At 38.5% G+C, this 23,520-nt stretch overlaps 1 protein-coding gene across 1 annotated transcript in view; it reads left to right on the top strand.

Annotated features, from left to right (window-relative positions):
- The window catches only part of Eaat2 (Excitatory amino acid transporter 2), a 214,731-nt gene that overhangs the window by 166,311 nt on the left and 24,900 nt on the right, over positions 1-23,520 (top strand). The window contains 7 exon segments of the mRNA XM_071598719.1: positions 713-838; positions 10,326-10,419; positions 10,421-10,531; positions 14,358-14,400; positions 14,955-15,103; positions 18,018-18,164; positions 20,673-20,906. Coding sequence (XP_071454820.1) covers positions 713-838; positions 10,326-10,419; positions 10,421-10,531; positions 14,358-14,400; positions 14,955-15,103; positions 18,018-18,164; positions 20,673-20,906 — 904 coding nt within the window.

The raw sequence follows: 23,520 nt of genomic DNA, 5'->3' as shown, positions 1-23,520 counted from the left end.
TTTCACGGTTTCATAACGGTGCCTGTCGTCGGCAAAATAGAGCCTACCACCCCACAGAAAATTTGTGGAAACGCTACGAAAAATAGTCCTCCTAAATCTCAACTTGTCGCTATAAATATAAAAAAAATAATACAATTTCATGTTAAATAATAATCTGTAAGAATCTTTTATTAGGATTATCATATTCTTGCTCATTTTTAGAGGGCAACTTGCCTTGTCAGTAACTTCCCCTATTTACCCTAAAGTTGGCTTAATGGCGCGGCACCCTGCAGAATGTCGTTTGAGCGAAAAACAAATGGTATTGCACCATGAGAGCATATTTTAATCGCTCGTTGCTTGCCGATGGCCATTATTCGTCAAAAAAATAACACAGCTTTAAAGTATAGGCTAACTGAGGAAATATTTCCGCCTTCTGTCTTGCCATGATGATGAAGTCTTTGTTGAACCAACGCCTTTGATCAACGCCCGAGCCACGCCAACCACGTGGGTTGGCGTGGCTCGGGCGTTGAGCGTTGATCAAATTTGAGTCCCTCATATGTTGCATGAATTATTTAGCTATTTAGTGCCATTAAAATTGGATAAAGAGATGAGAAATGATTAGGATTAATCAAGAATATTAATCGGCTTCGTAAACTTAATTCTTATTCTACTTCGATGTAAACTAATTTCAAAACCTAATCTAATGAAATCCTCTTTTATGTCTTAACTCTAGGTTTTGGACTACGGCCATTAGAACTGCCTCCGGACACAATCATGCTCATCTCCTATCCCGGCGAGCTCTTCATGAGGATACTTAAACTGATGATTCTTCCCCTCATCATCGCCAGCTTAATAGCAGGTAAGTGTGAAACTAGATCCGTCTTCTCCCATCCCAAGTTTTATATGGAATGTATTGGAAATACAGCATCTCTGCAACTGCAGGAAATACAGAGTTTCAGTGATCACCATGTTGATACAAGAACTTTAACCTTTAACGTCAACTATCGACATGTTACACAATAAAATTATAACCTTTCTGATGCCCCATAATACGCTGAATGTTTTCTAAAAGAATGCGTTGGTCCGCCTCTGTTAAACATGAATTTTAATAGTGTCCAAAAAGTAAATTCTACTTATGATACTGTACTAACGTGCTTCGTACACTGAAGTGAGTTAATGTCGATAATTTTCTGCATTCAACCGAATATTATTTCTGCACAGCATTCAGGTCTGAAGACGACTTTCTTTAATCACTGTTTATTACATCTACATCTACATAATACCCCGCAAGCCGCCGCAAAGGCGTGTGGCGGGGGGTGTTAGGTCACCAACCGTAAAAAGGAAAAATACCACATGCAAAAAAAAACAACACGGAAAATTACACCCACAGCAGCGCGCACACTCATGCAAAAATCCCTTCATCCAATACTCATGCAAACATATACCGCAAAACAACTTAAAAACTGCACCCCGTGATGCAGCACGAAAGCCATCCTACAACACGGAAGCCAGGACACAACAAGCAAGAAATTGAAACATCACTACCACATGAAAATGCACCACGAAACACTCTACCCCCAAAGAGTCTGTAAAAGGCAGGGAATGCGACCCAACGTTGCAGGTAGCAGGAATTTGCCCCCGCGGAGAGGGACGAGGGATTGAAAGGAAAGAGACTTAAAAACAGATGAACGGAACACAAATGAGGTCATTCGGAAAGAATGGGTTATTATAGCAAAACACATAAGGTTAGTGGAAGAGCATGCATTTAAATACAACTAATTATTTTTTAGACGCTGAGGGTGGCAAGTGGAATTTTTGCTATCTATAACCCTGCAGTTGCTATCCCGTATTGTCCGTGGGAAGAAGGAGTCCTTGAGTCGGCTAGTTCTGGCATCTATTTCCCGAATTTTATATGCATGATCCAAGCGACCAATGTATGTAGGAGTACGAATAATTTGCGAGACCTCGGTGCTGAAACATGCGGATCTAAATTTATTTAATAATTTCAATCTTGCATTGAATCGTCTCTCAGCCAATGATTCCCACCCCAAATCCATGAGCATTTCGGTGACGCTTTGCATTTTATCGTAGGAATTTTTTACAAAACGGGCTGCCCGGCGTTGAACCTTCTCAATTTCCCGAATGAGACCTATTTCACTCGGATCCCACACGCTGCATGCGTATTCTAAATGAGGCCTTACAAGAGCGTGGTAACAACGTTCCTTGACCTTCGAGTCACTTTTGCCAACAATGCGTCTAATGAATCCCAATTTTTATATGCTTGACCACATATGTCTATAGATGTATATAATTTATTAAATGTCTATAGATGCCAATTATAATAAATAATTCCCTGGTGGAAATGGCAGGGATGAGTATTAACCCCATTGGATAATCCAAAATTTTGCCATGATGAAAATTCATTAATGATAAAATACTTTTAAATTGAAAAGGTTAAATTCTTAATTGAATTATTCCAAAAAAGCATAAAATATGCATTTTACTTCTGCCCATGCCTAAATCTAAATTTTCCATGTCATACTTCAAATCACTAGCTTTGATAATTTTCTGGCATAATAAAACGCCGCATGATATAATATCTGTTTATTGCATTCCTTGGCGTTAACATTGGCGAATGCATACTATGAAATTTATATTTAAGCATTAAATGGATTGGCGAGGAAGTAGTATCACAAGGCTGTAGAGAAAATCATGGATGTCGGTAAATAGGGAGGAGGGACGTAGTGTAGCATTTTCAGCAAGGTCCAGGCATACTCGACGATGAGTTAGAAAGAGCATTTAGGAAGATGAAATCAAATAAGGCCTTAGGGGTAGATAACATTCCTGTGGAACTACTAAATGGTTTAGAAAAATGTGGTGGGAAGAGACTATATGTACTCATTAGTGGCAACTATAAGAAAGGAATCTGACCGGAAGACTGTGAGATCAGTGTTAGTTCCTATTACGAAAAGATGAAGGCTACATCATGTGAGGACTACAGGACAATAATTATGATTTCCCATACAGCTAAAGTGGTTCTCAGGATCATCCACAAAAGAATGGGGAGCAAGGCAAATTTTTACTCAGGGGATGATCAGTTTGGGTTTAGGAAGGGGAGAGGTACGCGTGATGTCATTGCAGTAATAAGATTATTAATCGAGAGGAATATAGAACACAACCAGGAGGTATTTGCCTGTTTCGGAGATTTCGAAAAAGCTTTTGATAGAGTGAATTGGGAAAAACTAATGAGTATTCTGCCGAAAATAGGAATAGATTGGAGGGAAAGGAGGCTAATCCACAACGTGTACATGTCTCAGACTGCTCAGGTGCGGGTGGGAAACGGGGAGTCCGGTTGGGCAGTGCTAGGAAGAGGTGTAAGGCAGGGTTGCCCATTATCACCGTTGCTGTTCATTCAACCTGTATACAGAGGAAATGATCAAAGAGGAATGGGAAGAACTGGAGGTAGGAATAAAAGTGGGCGGGGAATTCGTAAAATCAGTTAGGTTTCCTGATGACCAAGCTTTAGTTTGTCAGTCAGCCAAGGGGTTGCAAGCATTGCTGAGAGAATTGGAAATTCAGTGCGACAGGTATGGGATGAAAATCGATATTAATAAAACAGGGGTAATGCGATTTTCTAGAAAGAAAAAGGCTAAGCTAAACATTAAAATAGGAGGGCGAAAACTAGAGCAGGTAGAGCAGTTTACGTATCTCGGTAGTGTTTTGGACCAAAACGGTCAAAGTAGTAGGGACGTAAGGAGAAGAATTGCGCTAGGCAAAGAGGCTTTCACAAGGAGGAGGGAGTTAGTGAGAGGGACGTTGAGTAAGGATGTTAAGAAAAGACTCACTCAAGACTTAGAGTAAGGATGTTAAGATAAGACCTTGATATTGAGCGTAGTTTCGTACGACGCAAGGACATGGTCATTGCAGCTGAAGGATAGACGTAGATTGGATGCTTTTGAAATGTGGGTATGGAGAAGAATGAAGAAGGTAAAATGGACAGACAGGAAAGCAAATGAGGAAGTACTTGGTATGGTGCGCGAAGATAGGGGTTTGTTGGGAGAAATCCCAAGGAGGTGGGAAAAATGGATGAAGGGTGTATTCATTGGCATTTGGAAGGTGAAAACTGTAATAGAGGGGAGGCAAACGAGGAATGGGTAGGAACAGGATAGGGATGTTGGACGGGATAAAGGGAGAAAGAGAGTACTCAGAGATGAAGAAGGACTTGATGTAGAGTAGTTTGATGGATTGTTATGTTAGGACATATTAATTTGGTTGTTGTGTCCATCCAAAACCTACCTTAACCGGTAGATTACTTCATTATAATAATATAAAACTTTATGCAATACCCAAATGTCGTGATCGAATCCCGATTAAGTATGTATTGATTTGTGCGATATGATTTGGCTTCATTACTGGAATTTTAGATGCCATTTAATGTGTGGATTAAGCAATTGAACCTCCAAGAACCCAAATTTCCACTTCTGGACAGATTAAAAAAATCTTATTGAATGCTACTAAGATATCTGAGATGAGGAAAATGGATTTCATTGCTTGAATAGTCGGATATGCCGAATTACACTCTTACAAATATTGAAATAAAAAATCCTTCTGCTCCTCTCAACGAATACAGTATTCCATTACAGTGTTTTCTTAAAATTATTTCGAAAAATCCGGACAATATGCTTTATATTAATACCTAACCCCAAACCAATAACGGGAATCCCCACATTATGCTTCTGTTTCCCATTCAATTCCCCCTTGGGGGGCTGTACGCCTGGCACCAAGTGCCTGGCTATATTGGCGACTCATAGACTGAGAAAAAATAATCAAAATTTGACCCCTGTGTAAAATAGATTTTCGTTATTTATGGCCTATCCGGTATATCTCTGCATTTATGTGGTTTTTAAGATGACTCTTCAGGGCGCGCGTTGAGCCTTTATTACTACGTCATAAAAATTTAATGTTTGCGCATGCGTTATATTAGAGATGAAATTTTAATTTCCAAAAGTGCTTCGCAAATAGGACGGAGGGTGCGGAAGCCGCAGGAATGGAGCCCTACCTCTTGTGATATGATCCATTTAAGATATGACTTTCGAGACGTTCAATATTCATGGTTCGAATAACTCGGGCTTCACTAATCTCCCGTGTAACGTGTGTGCAAGAATCGCCCATTTCTGAACTCCAAAGTGAAACTTGAACCCTCCCCTAATGCAGCTGATGTACTATATTATCCAAGGAATCTCAATGCGGAGGCACGGCAGTGGAAGTTTTTGAAAACGATGATTGTCTAACGATATTTTTAATAGCTACCACGATTTATAATAAATTTTTCGAGCATCTAAAACCGAAATCTACTAATAATTTAGGGTCTGGAATTCCATAATGTAATTAATAATAATAATTAATTAACAATAAATTAATAATTTAATAATGACGAAGTTTCTTAGATTTCGAAAAAGCTTTTGATAGAGTGAATAGGGAAAAACGGATGAATTGATGTATTTCAAAAGATAGGAATAGATTGGATGAATAGGAGGCTAATCCGCAACCTATGTATGTCTCAGACTGATCAGGTGCGAGTGGGGGACGGAGATACGGGTGGGAAGTATCAGGAAGAGGTGTAAGGCAGGGCTGCCCATTATCACCGTTGCTGTTCAGCGTATATGTGGAGGAAATGATTTAAGAGGCATGGGAAGAACTGGAGGTAGGAATGAAAGCGGCCGGGGAATTCGCAAAATCAGTTAGGTTTGCTGATGACCAAGATTTAGTTTCTCAGTCAGCCGAGGGATTGCAAGCATTGCTGAGTGAATTGGATATTCAATGTGATAGATATAGGATGAGAATCAATATTAATAAAACAAAGGTTATGCTCTTTTCAAGGAAGAGGAAAGCCACGTGAAAATGGGAGGGCAAAAACTAGAGCAGGTGGAACAGTTTACGTATCTTGGAAGTGTTTCGGACCAAAATTGTCACAGTATTAGGAACATAAGGAGAAGAATTGCGTTAGGCAAAGAAGCTTTCACAAGGAAGAGAGAATTGATGACAGGGTCGTTGAATTAAGATGTTAAGAAAAGGCTCACACAAAGACCTTGATAGGGAGCGTAGTTATGAATGACGCGGAAACATGGTCATTGAAGCAGGATGAAAGGTTGGAGGCTTTGGACAGGTATTGTGGAAAAGAATAAAGTAGGTGAACTAGACAGAAAGGAAAAGAAATGAGACGGTACTGGGTATCGTAAGGGAGGAGAGGGATTACTGAGAGAAATCCGAAAGAGACAATAAAAATGGATGCAAAGAACATACGAGTGCCAATGGGATGCTATGGGAATGCGATAGAGGGGAGAATGTTGGGAAAACGATGAAGAGGCAGGAATAGAATAGGGACGTTGGACGGAATGAAGGGAGGAAGGAATTGTACGAAGCTATAGGGGCGCTTGTGTTAGACTAGAATATTGGGTTCTGTTTTGTTAGGAAAGAAAAGATATTTGGTAGTTGTGTCCAACCAAAAACCTTCCTCAACTGGTAGATTACCGATAATAATAATATCTTGTGCCTGAATATAAGCAAAGCTATCTGAAGGAATCTCAAAAATGTATTTTATTTGCGTTTCAGATGGATTTTCTAAAGAATTGCACTTCGCGGGAGGAAAGAATGGTTAACCAATGTATTATTTGTCGATTGAATCGATTTTGAAGAGTGTTAGACCATACTACTTCTTCCACCCTTCCGAGGGTGAAAGAAAACGTAGCCGGGGATATTTATGGGAAGCACTTCGTGATTCTTCGAGGGGTTCCCCTCCTTATCCCGCTCAGCTGTGCGTGAGTGCCGAAAGTCAGAATGAGACGTGGCTCCGTTCCAAAAACGCCGAGAAACTTTCTTCCCCGAACCAGATCTCCCATTGAGACTGAGTTTAGAGTGAGCATCTAAAAAAAGAGCAGACCTCCATGAAAAAAACATATAGGAAAATAAATATATATAAAAGTCACTTGAACGCGTTCTTCTAACCACGCTACTGTAAAATGTATTATTGATACCGGTGGCTTTGATCTCTCCTTAGGAATAATGTTACAGCCAATTGAGTATACACGAACCCTTCAGAACCATTTATCGCCAACAATGAAAAATATGCATAATCTCTTTACGTAAATGTTTACCAAAGAACATAGGTGAGTGCGATCGCCAGAAGCTAACAGAAAGGCTTTATTCTCAGTTTAGGTGACACATAAATTGCTGATTTTTGTTTACAAGCCCTAGGAACTAAGAAATTTTTATGAAATAAGGTATTCAAATCCTAAAATCAAGGAAATATCGCGTTAAATCATATAAAGCTACTTATTTTTGTGTTTAAATGCTGGGAAGGAGGATAAAATGAAAAATTCAAGGTAAACTCCTTAGAATAGAGCTACAAATTTTATGATAATTCCGAATATCGCTAAGATCATTTCATGGAAAACCTTTCGGAACTTCATGAAAAAGTGTAATGAAACTGTGTCAGTCGATTCTCATCAGACGTTTTGTTTAGAATGCCAATCAAAAAAGAACTGGTCGCTGGCAAATAGTTACACGATCTTCTTTTCTCTGTGATATTTTCGAAGATAGTCATTGGGTACAATCCAGAACAACCAAATGAAAACATTCCTGAAAAAAAGAATCAGTCGGGGTTGTCAGTTTATATCTCAGGCGATATACGAGCACGTGCGTTACTGAGGAAAGCTGTCACTAGCAAATGAGATTGGCAAGTTTGACAAGAAGAAAACGGTTATCTGGATGAATTATATCAAGGATAAGGGAAAGTTACTGAACAAATATTAAAGTTATATCTTATTAAACTTAATGCAATCATAAGTGAATTTTAATTTTTGGTGCGCTTTTTCGCTATTACTAATGTTTGCCGAAATAGAGGAAATACGAGGTTAATTATGCAGCGTAGACCGTCCTTAAACCCTAAACCGGGGATATGTAATGTGGGAGGCCATATATTTTTACAGGAAAAAATTACCGGTTTATGTAAATATGTGAGATCAGCTGAAAATTGAAATATCCGACCAATGTCTACTCCATCATTTTAAACCATTAAATTAAAGTTTATCCATGAAGAAAAATAGGAATCAGTCAGCGATTGACCATTTAAATTTACTCTTTATTCCTAAAGATTACTCAAAATTTCAAGATGTCCCCTTTCGGAGAACGCCAGAATTTGCGCGATGAAATCTTACTCCAACACAGCGCACACAATGGGTCTTGGCCCTTATGCACGTGGTTAACCAACCCGCGGTCTACCGAGAGCGATCTCCGGCGAACATGGACGCTCTTCCACATCAAAAAGTTGGCAGCCGGTTGGAGTCTCCCGAGGCAGAAGGCCGGCGCCTTTTCCGATATACGAGCGCGATAGGAATGCTAGTCCACACATGCCTGCTGCATGCGCATTGGACCCGAAACCACGCAGACACAGTGCCAGGGACCACGCGGCGTGGACCAATATTCATCGCTTCTGCGGTAATGGAAACTCGTGAGGGGAAGGGTTCTGCGCCGCGGGGGAAAGCGGGAGAACTGCGTGGGATCGAGCCGTCCAAAAAAGACATCCGCAACCAACGGGATGACGGGAAGGAGTTCCGCGAAATGGAAAGGTTTGGAACAAGTGCTCTCGGAGTCCCGGTGCTTTCAAAATTTAAATGAAGGAACCCAATATTTAATTATATAAAATAATTAGAGAATTTTCGTGCTATTCCTCTTCCGGGTTGAATTATTTACTATTTCAGACAAATATGCCCATAAAATATTATCCTGGTCTTCCAATTACGTAGCTGAATTAAAAATTAAAACTTGAAATGAAAACCGAATAATTTCAAATTAAAACCAATATTTAAAATTACCAAAATTACATCGAATTTTATGCGGCATGGTACTAGGCCTCGAGCCAACCTACAGGCGAACTACTCTGGTTATTTGAAAGCAAGTGTTACTGTGGAGGGAGAGGGGTTAATGCTTACTACCTATTTTTCCCTAATTTCATTATCCGATCGGCTGAGAGCCTATTCCCCCGTCTATTCTATTTCTCTACTCGCTATTACCAAGATTTAGGGAGATAAAGCAATTATTAAATTACTTAATGTGAATTGTAATGGAAAAGTGTATTTTTCAAAGGCTAAGTAATGGTTATTGATTGCCATTATCGCATACTAACCAGTGTGTTATGTACACAGATCGCTGCTTTATCTGTCAGATGTGTTGGGGCTCTTTGGATAATTGTTGTCTGTACCTATCTATAGCCACAAAATACCCAGAAAGCCGCCGCTAGGGCCTGTGGCGGGGGTGGAGTTCTTTGACCTGGCTCTGCAGAAATGGAGACATACCCTAATTGCTTGGGAATCGATATATGCGTAAGCTTTATGTTTTAAATTGTCGCACTGACCACGGAGAATCTACCTGAAAAACATCTTCATTTAGTAAAGATACTCCACATAATGAAGGTAGGTTTTTCGATGGTACCTTACGACTATTATAACTCAGCAGAACTCAATTGCGGAAGTTCCAAATCCTATCGAGTTATTCTTCCTCGTTGCTCATCTGGTAGCATGACAGTTTCTCAGGCAAATCGAGCCGGAACATTTGGATGCATGCCAGCCATCAGGAAATAACCTTTATCTTCAAAATCAAATAACTCCGACTTATTATTTCCACATTCTATTGGGTGAATCCTTCTCGAAATGGAAGCAGAGTTTCGAGCAGGCATTTCAAAAAGACTTTTGATGGAGTCCAGTGAGTAGGATAAATAAATGTACAAGGAGTGATGGTGTGTTACGAATGGACGATGCAGCAGGAGTGGTACACAGCGATGCCATTATCTTATTGAAAGGTCAATGTGGTTTCGGGTGTCAGATTGTATCTTGCTAGGCGACGTTAAGAAATATAGCAGCACAGTCTGTGTCCGGTAGACTTCCAAATAGTAATAGAATGCGAATCACCTCCAAATTGAACCTTGCTCTCTGGTTTCCGTATTGAATTTGATTTCCTTGATCTTCCCATTGTTTAGGCCAAAAAACATAAATGCTGTCGTTTTAAAACGTTTGGAATAGCTCAATACATATTACAAGAATTCCAAGCCTAATTCTTGATCGCAATTGGATGACCGCACTGCCAAAATTCAGTGGTGCATATCACCTTTCTGTCTGCATAACGACTGGACGTTTACGTAAATAACTGCGTCATTTTATTGAATGCGTGGGAATTGATCATCGAGCTTGCTACAGAGAAAACGAAGCAAAGGAAAAAACACCAACCAATATTGAAACCCCAAATGCCCAAGAATGTTAATAATATCCTCCATCCTACGCTGTACTTCGCAGGTTCGGCGAGCCTCAACGCAAGGATGAACGGAAAGATCGCGTTGAGGACGATGGTCTACTTCCTCGCGACATCCCTCTTCAACTCGGTCCTGGGCTATCCTGGTGCTTATCATCCATCCGGGGGACCTCGGCACCAGGGAGGCCCTGGGTCACGGTACGGAGGACAGGGAGGTGAACATCCTCGACGGGTTCCTCGACTTGGGAAGGTGAGCGGCTGTATCTCCGATAGGAGCCAACATCCGTCCTTTGTAAAGAAACAAAAATAAAGGAACGCATCTGAGTCGCCGAGACAAAGAGGCCAGATATGGATTTATTGGATTAGTTTGCCAATTTCAAACCGCGTTTCAGTTGAAAAGCAATAGATTTCAAGGCTAACACTCTGATGTGTAATATGCTGACACATTGTTCGTAGTATCATGGGAAGATTCCCTCTGACTTTAATATGATGGGGTAAGCCATGTTTCAATGCCACCGCTACTTCCAAAATTGTGGAGTGTCTATTACGATAAGAAAAGATTTCTTTTTGACAAGGCTCGTAAAGGGTGTGATATTACATATATATATATATATATATATATATATATATATATATATATATAACGATTGTCCGGAAAAACTCATACGAGCGGCACAATAATGGGCTGACACAACATAACACAAATAGAAAAGAATAGACACATATAAAAGAACACTTACACGGTAAATTGTTCGAGCTTTCGGCCCTCTCAGGGGCCTTCTTCAAGAGAGACTCTTGAAGAGTCTCTCTTGAAGAGTCTCTCTTGAAGAAGGCCCCTGAGAGGGCCGAAAGCTCGAACAATTTACCGTGTAAGTGTTCTTTTATATGTGTCTATTCTTTTCTATTTGTGTTATGTTGTGTCAGCCCATTATATATATATATATATATATATATATATATATATATATATGTCTCGGCATATTACATATTACATATATATATATACATATATATATATATATATATATATATATTACATATATATATATATATATATATATATATACACATATGGGTACCTAAAATATGGTATTGGTTAATTTTGATATATTATTTCTAGTGACAGCAAAATACGTCAACGTAAAAACGATAAAAGAAAAGTAAATGCCGAGCATACATGTATGCTAGTATACAATTATAAATATGGCATTTATTCGAATGCCTTCTGATTGAACGTTGAACGAATTTAAATTTGCCAAGAAATGTAGTCGTTATAGTGTTTTATATTTCTTTGAATAACTATTTATTCTCGCCGATATACTTATTTAATAATGTCACGCATACACTAAAGTAATTAAGGAAACCCTCATTTTCATTGTATGACATTATACTTATGGAAAAATCATCGAAATGAATGGCCGTGGTCATCGTGAAATTGAATTCTATCTTTATTCATTCCTGATTTCTTGCATACTAGAATATGGGAGTGGATATATAATGATTTTATTTGCGCCAACCATATTATGGCTGGAACATCTTAACAACGCTAAAAAACTGTTTCAATAATAGCTCTATTGATTTTATTCGTTAAAAAATCATCACAGGCATTACAACATCTTCAAAAATACTAAAAGCAGATTTTAGTAACGAAATTGGGTACACCCTTCTTTATAGGTATGCAGAGATAAAAAGCTTTCATAACATTAGCACATAAGGCATGGCTAAGATTTTAGTGTCACGTGTAAGATGGTGAGTACAGTTTTGCAACGTTCAGTGAAACTAGGCGTCTGTCATTCATAAAGTGTCCATCGAAGATAGACGCCAAGTTTCACAGAATGCAATACATTTATAGCGTTAGTGTTTATTTCATTTTAGTGTTTGAATTTCTCACAGGAAGTATGGCAAATAGATTGTTAATCATTTTGGCATATGTCATGCTGATTTTATTATCGTATTTATAATTTTTCATACTTCATGGCTAGCAATATTCATTGAAATACTTCAATTTTTGTATTTGGCTCAGTATTTATCTCCTCAAGTCTATTTTAATGATTACATTTTTAAATCTCAAAAACAATTAAGCTTCATACGTGTCGTCAAGATCATCTTAAAAGCTTGCCTCTTGCCACCCTTTCCTTTCATGGGTGTTTCTGAATTACACTAGAACTCGTACCAATTGATGATTAGAAAGTAATTAATCTCTTTCCAAATTTATGAAATCGTTGAAATTGACTCGTGATTTTAATTGAAAATCAATTCAGTGTCTCAAAAAAAATATGTTGCAAATTTCTTTGAAACTTCCTTTGTTTGGAGAGTTGGAAAAAATTGCCTCGTTGTAAAATATGGAGCGCGTTGGCATTAGGTGAGGACATAAATTGGGTCAAAAATCGTAGTGTGAAAATAAAATAAATATTATTAATGTTATACGAAATGGAAACGCTGATTAGTTCAAGAGAATGAGGAATAAAGGCTAAATATTATAATGGTCCCCCATTTCTAGAGGGATCATTTTCTCAGAGAATGAAACACCCGAGTTTTCACTAATGCCTCTGAAAGAATGATTTTCATATCCTGAAAGAACGAGACTTTCTCAACGATGGCCGATTTTGAATTATAAAATATATGCTCTATCCAGAATAATATTGAATGCTCAATTCGCAATAAAGATAAAAATCTTATTATTTATATGAAAATTAATGTTATTTAAATTATCAATTACACAGCATGAACAGTTTCCATATCCACGAAGGTATGTCTAAAATAATTTTTACTTATGGTTAAATATATTTTTGAAATTTTAATTGAAAAATTATGTTTTCCGATCATGAAGCCGAACGAAATTTCGTAAATGGTATATTTTAAAATAAATAACAACTACCTGAGGAGATTACGAAACATTCATTGTAAATAAAAAAATATAGATCAACATGATATAAAACAGAAATATTTTGACCACATTGCCAACTTTTCCCAAAATGGTATTCTCTACATTCTTTGCGCCGTGCGTTAATACAATCTGCATAGTGCAAAGTGAATATGTTCCTTGTGCATGCGTATTTTATAAAGAACGAAAAATATACTGCATCGCGATAACAATCCGAATACATTAACATACCCAACCCATTAGAATGGTTTTTCCATTATGATAAATATGTTCATTGTTCCATTTGGCCGTCCAGAATAGACGTCCGCAGTTTTTTGTACATATGACTGAGGGATCAGTAAAACTGGACAGAGGTCTCAGGACGTCCATAATTTGCCCTTAAATGCGCGCAGAAATTATTAAGCTACTATACTTTAAATGTTTGTTTTGCAATTCTTGAAATTTTTGGAAAAAAAACCTTTACAATATTGGTCATGAATATCAAATTTTGATCTAATAAACTACGATAGATGCCGCAACAGTAACTTTAAACGGAGTCATCCGCTAATATGCATTACAATGAAACGATTTCAAAGTTTTTCATTTTTAAACTTGGAAATTGTTGCATTGCAAGAATATCACGCCGACACGATAACCTAAACTCTGTTCTCTCACTGATTCTCTCATTTCATTAAATTACTCGTGAGAGCCCATGGGACCAATTCTGCAAGTGATAGAAAATGAAAGTGGGAACATTTATGTAAATATTCTTTCTCAAATAGCAATTTTCTTTGCTCCTGAGGAGATTACCTCTATTTGGATGCACTTCAACGCTGGACATTGTCTCTTAAACGATTCATTAAATAAATTACGGTTATACAGGTAATAAACCCTGTGTATCCTTCTTTTTGTGTTGCACATGTCGACGAAATTGGACACACTTGGATAATGGGGCGTAAGGATGCCTCTTAAGAGGCACGTAAAACTACGGACGATTTTTCTGGATAGCTTCTCAGCGAAATATAATATTATGAGTGATGAAATGGAAATGACCACTACCTTATTCACAGAATGAGATTTTTCCTGAATTGCAAGGAAATTTTCATGCATGTGGACTAAAACGCTTCCTTTTATTTTCACTCTGTCTCCATGGAGGTGAAAATAATTGGAATATTAAAGAATAAACTATTTGCTTCATATATTACTTTTACAGGAATATCTTCCCTGACAACTTGTTCCAGGCAGCATTCCAGCAGGTGAGAAAGAAAGAGCAAAAAATTCTCTCGCGTTTTTTTACATTTAACTGATTTACATTCAGTTTGTAGATTAATAAACTGACTCTATAGTGAACGTTTTCCTATCTTTAATATAAAATGAACCTTGAAAAAAAATGATGAATATGAAGTGCTTGAAATTTTGATTTTAAAAAATATTTGAATTTGATAGAATAACATCATTTGTACTTGCTACTCCTTGCCACTACATGAGCTCTAATGATTCATTCTTCAGGAACCAGCGCTAATATGGGCACCTACAAGTACCAGTCCATATAGGCAATCACATGACATCAAAGTAATTTCATCTCAAAAGCTCATTGTAGGAAATACATTTTACTGATGTAAATTGGCCGACTTATTGGCACAAAATTTCTTGAATTGAAAAAAAAGATTATTTTTTCAGTTTATAAATATATCCACTTCTAACTCGCCGGTCGCCAATTCCATAGATATTGGTTCTATTTTTTTTTAAGTTTTCTGCAAATATTTTAGGGGCTTTTCAAACTATATCAGTCAATTGTTTTCGAATGCAGGCCCATACGGTCTACGTACCCAAGAAAGTGATCATAAGTAACGTGACTTCAGAGGATGAGATGGACGTTAGTAAAGGGATTAGGAGTGCCCACCACATAGAAACCGTCTTGCAGCCGGACATCGAGTTAGTGCGTTCCATACAGTACAGGTGAGTTGAAGGAGCCCTACATGCACTTTCAGTGGGATTATTGGTGTGCAACAACTTCGATCAATATGAGGGGGGAAAAGTTGTAAAATTATTCATTCAATTAAATGTTCCCACGTGTTCTCAGTCATACCCTAACGTAACAACTAGTCAACGTATTATCATGCAAACGCCCTGGGGAATATGAGTCTCGGGGTTTGCAAACCAACAATGGGGAATCACGTCGGTAATCCTTGTGGCATGCCCATCTATAAAATCAATTGTTCTAATGCTCAATTCGTTTGGTTCCTCAGAGTCTCTGAAGTCAAATTACAAGCTCTCTTAAAAAACAGCCAACACCATACTATAAAACTTTCTCCGTGTCTGTACTACACTTAACGTGAAATTCAGACAAGTTATGATTGTTGCAAAAGATAAGAGTATCATCCGAAGGGCCTCTATGAGCATGATACAACTTTAAAAATCATATTTACTTTTGAAAAATAACTCCTAAGTCGTTGAAGGCTTTCGAACTAATGCCACACATTTCATTATGTATTTCAGTATCTTTCAATTTCTCCACCCCAAATAAAATGCTTGTCCTTGCTTTCATCAGGGGAAAATGGTTATATAACATGCTATATTTTGAGCCTCATTGAGAGCGGTGATACCATCGGGGAGTGCCTTTAAGTGATCATGTCGCCTTTTGGGTCCGCTGGTGGCGCAATTAGGCGTTTAATGCAAATAAATATTGGCTATGTTTTCACGACACGATACTTAAGGGGACATTGTAGCGTGCCTCCTAATTCGTATACAAGCATTCGGCTGATCGATTTACTGATAATGCCATTTATATCCCACTCCTGTTGCTACCTGTGGAATATAAGGATATAAGTGGTATTTTAAAAGATATTCAGAAGCTTCCCTCAGCCGCTTATTGAGAGAAACAGAAACAGGATTCACATCACCCACTTTCACTAGAAAGATTCTACTCATTAGTGCCGGGTTTGCTCCATCATATGGAAGAATTTCCGGCCACTAATTAGAGTTTTTTGATCGCCTCAATTATTCACTTCAATTTTAAATTAATACTACCTTGATCAAAAAGTTCCCGGAATAACCACCGTGTGGCGCTCCCATCGTTCCGATTTGAGTTCTGTTTTTTTTGTTAAATTGGTACATCTGTTGTTGATATTCCCTTTAAATCTTAGTGTCATAACTTGACATTTGCAAAAGTTACGTAGCCAAGAGTACATCTATCTCTGTGTGTGTTGGCGATTTTTTACAATTGCAGAAATGGATTTAAATTTGCAACAACGAACTTGTATTAAATTTTGCGTAAAAAACGGATTTAGTGGCGCACGGACGTTGGAAATGTTGGAAAAGTGTTTCGGCAACGATTCTCTAAAAAAAACGGTCGTTTACCAGTGGCACGAGCGGTTCAGAAGCGGTCGTGAGTCAATCGAAGATGATGAACGCAGTGGCAGACCATCGACATCGAAAGTCGGTGAAAAAATTGATAAAGTAAAAGAAATGTTGGTCAATAACCGCAAATTAACCATCAGAGAAATAGCGGAGGACTTGAACATTGCCTATGGATCCGCCCAAGACATTGTGGTTAATGATTTGGGTTTCCGTCGTGTAGCAGCAAAGTTGGCCTCAATTTCATGCAAAAAAGAGACCGTGTTGACGTCGCAAAAGACATGATTTGCGAGGCTGAATCCGATCCCACATTCATCAAAAGGATCATTACTGGAGACGAGACGTGGGTTTATGAGTACGACACGCAATCCAGACATCAGGCAAGTGAATGGCGTTCACCAAATGAGCCGAGACCAAAAAAACCACGTCGTTTTCAGTCAAAAAAGAAGGCAATGCTGACGGTTTTCATGGATTACAACGGTGTAGTGCATCATGAATTTTTGCCAGAAGGCCAGACAGTAAACAAAGAGTATTATTTGGGCGTTATGAGACGTTTGCGTGAAGCAATTCGCCGAAAGAGACCAGAAATGTGGGCAGAAAACTCGTGGATTTTGCACCATGATAACGCACCGTCGCACAGTGCTATCATTATTCGTAATTTTTTGACGAAAAATGCAACAAATACCATCCAACAGCCACCGAATTCACCTGATTTGGCTCCCTGTGACTTCTTTCTGTTCAATCGAGTTAAAAAACCATTACGGGGAACGCGTTTTAGCAGCCAAGAGGAAGTAATGGAAAAATCGCAGGAAGCACTGATGGACATACCGAAAACCGAATATAAAAAATGTTTCGAGGATTGGATCAAGCGCTGGCATAAGTGTGTTGCAGTCGATGGGGATTACTTTGAAGGGGACAATATAGATTTAGATCAATAAACTTGTATTTTTAATTTTCTGAATAAATTCCGGGAAATTTTTGATCAAGGTAGTATAGCAATTTTTAGCACATTCTGTTCCTGAAAATGGGGAAGGTTAATTAAATACGACTCGTATAATGACCCCTTTGTTTTATTTTCGTATTTCCCTAGGCGATACTTTTTCATCGACTGGGAGGCATAATTTCCAAACTTAAGGCGATTAAAAAATGCGCATCCCGCTAAATTTAAAAGGCTATATCATTACCACATGAGCATATCGTTTATTTAAGATTCCGAAACGACAAAGCCCCATATTGATCGTTGATTATTAATCCTACTTACCAAATGGTATATTCAATTCAATCTATAAAAAGTATAACATTAAAAATATATGTCTGGATACTAACACATCGTATGTGTTTTGAAAGAGAATTCTGAGGCAGAAAAATTACTGAAGTAGTTGTAGAATTTGTAAGCGCTCGTTAAGATTAAATGCTGTCACCAATTCAGCCACCATACCAAATCTGTTATCTTTGTTTCATCGTCACTCCAATTTAACCTAACGATAACTAATGATGATACCTTCTGTTTGTATAGGGAAGGCACTAATACCCTGGGCATAATTTTCTTCTGTCTCGTATTCGGGACCATCCTCGGGACAATGGGTAAGAAGGCTCGCGTGGTCATCGACTTCTTCACTACCATTGACGAGGTCATCATGAGGATGGTCACGGGAGTCATGTGGTAAGTCAGTTACCCTAGATTGAACTACTGCACAAGATTCGCCAAGCATCCAGTAATTCATTCAGTGAAATAAAATCTCTTGGATAACTTGGCAGTCATCAATCTTATCCCCATGCTATAGAAATTTGAGGTACATTATGTAACCTCTAGAAAAGAGTGTACTTGACAATTTCAACTTTACTTTTTGAGAGTTACATCCCCAAGAGGGTTTCTTGAGTCAAATTGCATTGCTAAGATAATCAAAGGTCATAGTATATGTTTTTTATTGGAACCCATTGTCTGTGATTACATTTTTCAACTTGGCCATTTTACGATGAGGTCAAGTTTTAATTTACAGTCAATTCTCACGATTTTTGGTAATCACTCAATGTGATCAAAGGGGAATTGCTAGCTGCTTTCTATGTGTTCCGCACTTAATGTAAGCGGTGAAGAGTAAAATTAAAACCAGTTTTGAAATCTAACATTATCCTTAAAAATATTTGTCAATGCCTGCGTTAATATAAATTGTCCGTTTGCTACTAATTCCAGGATATATCATCATGGATATATCATTATATAGAATTGCTGAAGGAAAGATGTGTAAATCACATTAGTCGCCATAGCATTGGATCCGCCACTTGTAACTCGGCCAATTTTTTACGCTTAAATTTTTTCCACACTCACTCGAGCAGAATGAATTTTCAAACGAAATATCTAAAATACTCGTAAATGAAGGTTGCCTTCCCTTTTTCCCAGCTAACGGACGCAAATTAATAGCTGTAAAAATTGTTTAACATTAATTTTAAGGATTATCAGTGGTATTTCTTTATTGTATTAAATAATATCAGTTATATAATCTCAAGTAAAAATAATTGGGTAACCCGCAAGGCTAAAAGCAGTTAGTTTGTGTTGTGGGGAAATCAAAATATCAGTATTTGCATAATATCATGTCTCAAGTGCCGTCAATCGGTATTGCGGGAATGAACTTGTATGAGTATTTCAGATGTAATTATTCAAAAATTCCCAGTCTTGATCATTGGCTCCTTGAGTCGAAGCAATGGCTCTGACACGGAACCTGATCAGATTTCATAGTCCCTTTGGCATAATAAAAGAGACTGATTTATCCTAACCAAAGTGTATGTGTTTTGTCATCACATGCCATTTGGTTGAGAATATATTCTCTACCATGAATGCAACTTTTGTTTCGTATACGCTACCTACAACAAAGTGACAAGAGGTTTATTATTTAAAATAGCACTAACATTTGGTCGGCAACAGCCTGAAAAGCTGTGAAATCCTTCCTTAGTTTTTTTTTAATCTTTATACCCATTTTTTCCCGAAGTCATTATAATATTCTTAACAAAAATTCTTTTTTTAATGTTATATTCTGCCTTTTTCTTTTGAAACAGTATATTGAAAAAGCACCAATTTATTTTAAAATTCCATCCTTTAAATGAATATCAAAATATCATAAGGCTTTTGTTTAATTTCAATATTCATCTCCTTAATTCTCAAAAATTGAATTTCTAGAAACTCTTCGATACGGTGATCGAAATAAGGTGTATTTTTGACGATAATACCACAAATAATAAATCATCAATCGACAAATAGGATTGTAATTAATATGGTTAATTTATCTTTATCTTGTTGTTTCCCAAAATCTCACTAGTTTATCCAAAGTCGTATGAGTTAAATGGAATATGTCATTTTGTCACTGGCATTAAATATGGTGCTTTTGGTAATTTTATGCTATCTACATCATATATTCCCTATTTCTCTTCCTTTGGGTCAGATTTTTTGTATGCTGTCACATTTTTATTTTACTTGCTTTTCGTCTGGCTAAAATCACTCCAATGTGAGCTGATAATATCGGCCAGATTTCTAGCCCTATTCTTACCCTCTTCCTTAACTTCCTCCTCCCGAAATACCCTCCGAATGTCTTTTGACATTCTGAGTTACACCTAGATAATGGACGGCCTATACCATTCCTTCCCTCAGAATACCCCTATGTATATGAGAGCCCTATAGGACCCTGAGAGGGAACTATGCCCTATAGGGCACCTCATGTCGATGCCTTCCGAGTAGAGATGGGCGATTCGAAGAAATGAGTCAACTGGAATCATGTCACACAGAATCGATTCGCTCAAATATTCGATTTACTAAAATCGATCTTTGGTGAATCGGATCGAATCGGCATAACACCGTGTCGCATTCATTTCACATGGAATCATGTCAAAAATAATCGGTTCAATCAAATGATATGATCCTAAAATCGATTTTTGTTGGATCGAATCAAATCTGACGCATGACGAAGAATTGGACCTGGATCGGACCGCATTGGAATCGGCGGGGATTGAGTCGAATAGATATTGGAAACGAAATTATCAAATAAAAATCAAAATCAACGAATGAAAAATAATAATCGAAAACTCGATTCACGAGTGAATCGAGTCGGAATAGCCCGTCTCTACTTCTGAGAGCCAATTCTCGATATCCCTTCCGAACTTACCACATCTCTCTCGCCTACAGGCTTACCCCCATTGGGATAAGCAGCGTCATATGCGGCAAGATCATTTCCGTGGACAACCTGTCCCTCGTGATGAGTCAACTGGGCTGGTTTATCTTCACGGTCGTCCTCGGGGTCTTCATCTACCAACTCATCTTCATGCAGTTGATATATTTCGTCTTCGTGCGAAAGAACCCTTTCAAGTTCTACTGCGGTCTGGCACCAGCCACCATCACAGCCTTCGCCACCGCGTCAACGTGAGTCCAAATGGATATAGCCAACACCCACAGCACGTCATTTCACTGATTTCCTCCAAAACCCCCTCTCTTCCCCTCCTTCGGCCAACCGAATCACCTCACCTGCTCCATATTTTTTTCGTCACTCTTTTAATATTCCTTCTTTCCCCACCCTCCGCCAAGCTCCTCCCACCCTCACCAAACTAGAGGAAGCTTGCAAGGAGCAAGTAGTGAACTGTCTACGTACTAACACTTTGTTACACCCTCATGGTACATAGCTCTCCCCCCGACGATTTTTGTTCATTCAACTACAATAGCTAAAGCACTAACGCCTCTCCACGAGCAAGGATGGGAGGCCTGACGTCCTTTTTTTAACAGCCACCCCCATGGAGCGTTAACCTCCTCGGGAGAAGAGCGAACAAGAAAGGCAAAACTAAAGCCTTTGCCACTCGGCAGTTAGGCACGCGAATGCTCTTCTCTTTTTCTTGGAGTTGGATGCCGGCACCGATTTTGGCGACTTTAAGTTGCCAGCATGTGTGAAGAAGGTCGGAAATGCAAACCAGTAACCGAGAAAATCGTCGGTCTAAGTTAGCGTGATCGTGGGGCCAATCCAATGCGTGAATTAAATGTGCGGCGAATTTCTTCGGTTTTTTTCTTTTCGTTCGTCCATTCCTTAGAAAAAATATATAATCTCCGCAAAGTTAGGCGCGCGAAGCTCCAATTCTGCTCGCCGACTACTGACCGCTTACGTGAATGAATGGATAAGACGAACGAGTCGTCTTTTGCGTGTCCGACGGGGTATGCGTATTTTATCTGAATGATATGACTGGAAAAATTACTGATCTTGGCCTTTGATTTCTGTGTTTGGGCACCGCAACAGATGGCTGATCCTTTCCCCCGCCTCCCGATCATAACTAAATAGAGCCCCAAGACAATCCCATTCCTTCCCCACCTCGCCGGAATGTCACGCTATATTTCCTAAAAGGGCAATCCTCCCTTTGGTTACGGTGGGGTGATGCAGCTGAGAGCGGCGTACAACGGGTACAATTGCAGTTGTTTAATTTTTCGCGACCCCGCCAACCGCCCGAGAAAAGGAAGAAGCTCGTACGCCTCTCGGTCGGCTTTCTTCAATTCTCTCCCACCCGCCACACCCCCACGTGTTCCTCCCACCCTCCGAACGTGCTGCCAGCTACTAGAGGGAACTGCGTTTTTTCAGTAAAAGAAACTCAACACGTAACGCCGACGTCACGGGGATCTGCGCGTCGGGTTCGATACCTATTCGTCAGCTGACTACGGGCAAAATTTACGTAGTGTTAAATTAGCGTCCAAATTGCGCACGTTTGGTAGAAGAGAACACAGAAGCATACAGCGGTCACTAGAGTGCAACTATCTGAGGAGGAAAGGGTAGAATGGAATTTTCCTTAGCCGTGTTCCCGTCGCTTTATCTTTTAAGAGTTCTTCTGGAAGGGGACTACGCTCTCGCGGCCTTCCAATAAAGGAATACTCGATTTCATGTGGCTTCAATGATTACATAATAAAAATCCTGGGGCTTCAAGAGAGTTTGACGACAAGTTCTAAATTTTTTCTGATCGTTGTCACTGAAGCATTTTCAAATAAATCGCTTATTTGTCATTTTGTATGAAAGGATCGCATTTATAAACGCTGAGAGTGCAATTACGTAGATTAAATCGGTACGGGAACTGCATATTGATAGATTATCATAAGTTGTAAGCAAATTTCAGAATGAATTACTAGGTGTTTTAGCCGTTGACGAAAAAATCACTATTAGTGATTATGAATCAGTAGTTGTTGAGAAAAAGAGTTATTATAGTTATCGAGAAAAAGCCGCATAAATTGACGTCACGGTCTATCAATAAATAATATGCAAAGCCTGCACCTCGCATTCTTTTCACCTTGAATAATTTTATGTTATTAGAATTTCCTTAACCTTACGTGTAATTTCTAATTCAAATCTGTATTCCATTTTTCTAATCTTAACATTATTAACATTTCTAATGTGAGCTTGGCTTGATAAATACTAGCCTTAATTGATTACTTTCTACTGACATTTCATCACTTCCAGGAATGACACAGCATCGATAGCCTAATTTATTATTTGTTTTTTGTTCATTTTTGCATGTTTTAGTCAAAATTTCCTGCCTTTACAAGAGACCGCTTATAATTCAGCTAAAATTTTCTCATGAAAACACTATGTCATGAATGCGGCTGGATTATTGGTAACTGCCTCTCTTTGCTCGAATGATGGAATTAATATTTTTATTTTCTAGTTTCAGTATCCCTCAATTATTTTATGCTTTTTATCCTTAGCGGTCGCGTTCCTGGGTATGATTTTTTGTTCGCTAATCTGAAATTTAGCATGCAATGCTTTCCATACATTTTCTTACACCTTTTTCTTTAAAATCAAATTTAGAATGTCTCAAAAAAGATTGAGGTAAAAGCACCTTTACATAGACCCGGATATTATTAATATTTATTTCGGTGTGTTTTCCTAAATGTAGAAGTTAGTGGTGCCTAACCTCGCTCAGTACACACAACAAATACCTGCCCAAATTAAATATAACGTAGTTCCATCCCACGTAAAAAAAAATTTACACTCCACCTTTTCACAGGAAAC

Source organism: Hetaerina americana, unplaced genomic scaffold (assembly GCF_022747635.1).
Source record: "Hetaerina americana unplaced genomic scaffold, ioHetAmer1.1.p SCAF_10, whole genome shotgun sequence".
NCBI lineage: Eukaryota > Metazoa > Arthropoda > Insecta > Odonata > Calopterygidae > Hetaerina > Hetaerina americana.
The sequence above is the reverse complement of the archived record's forward strand: the minus strand, read 5'-3'. Positions and strand labels throughout refer to the sequence as shown.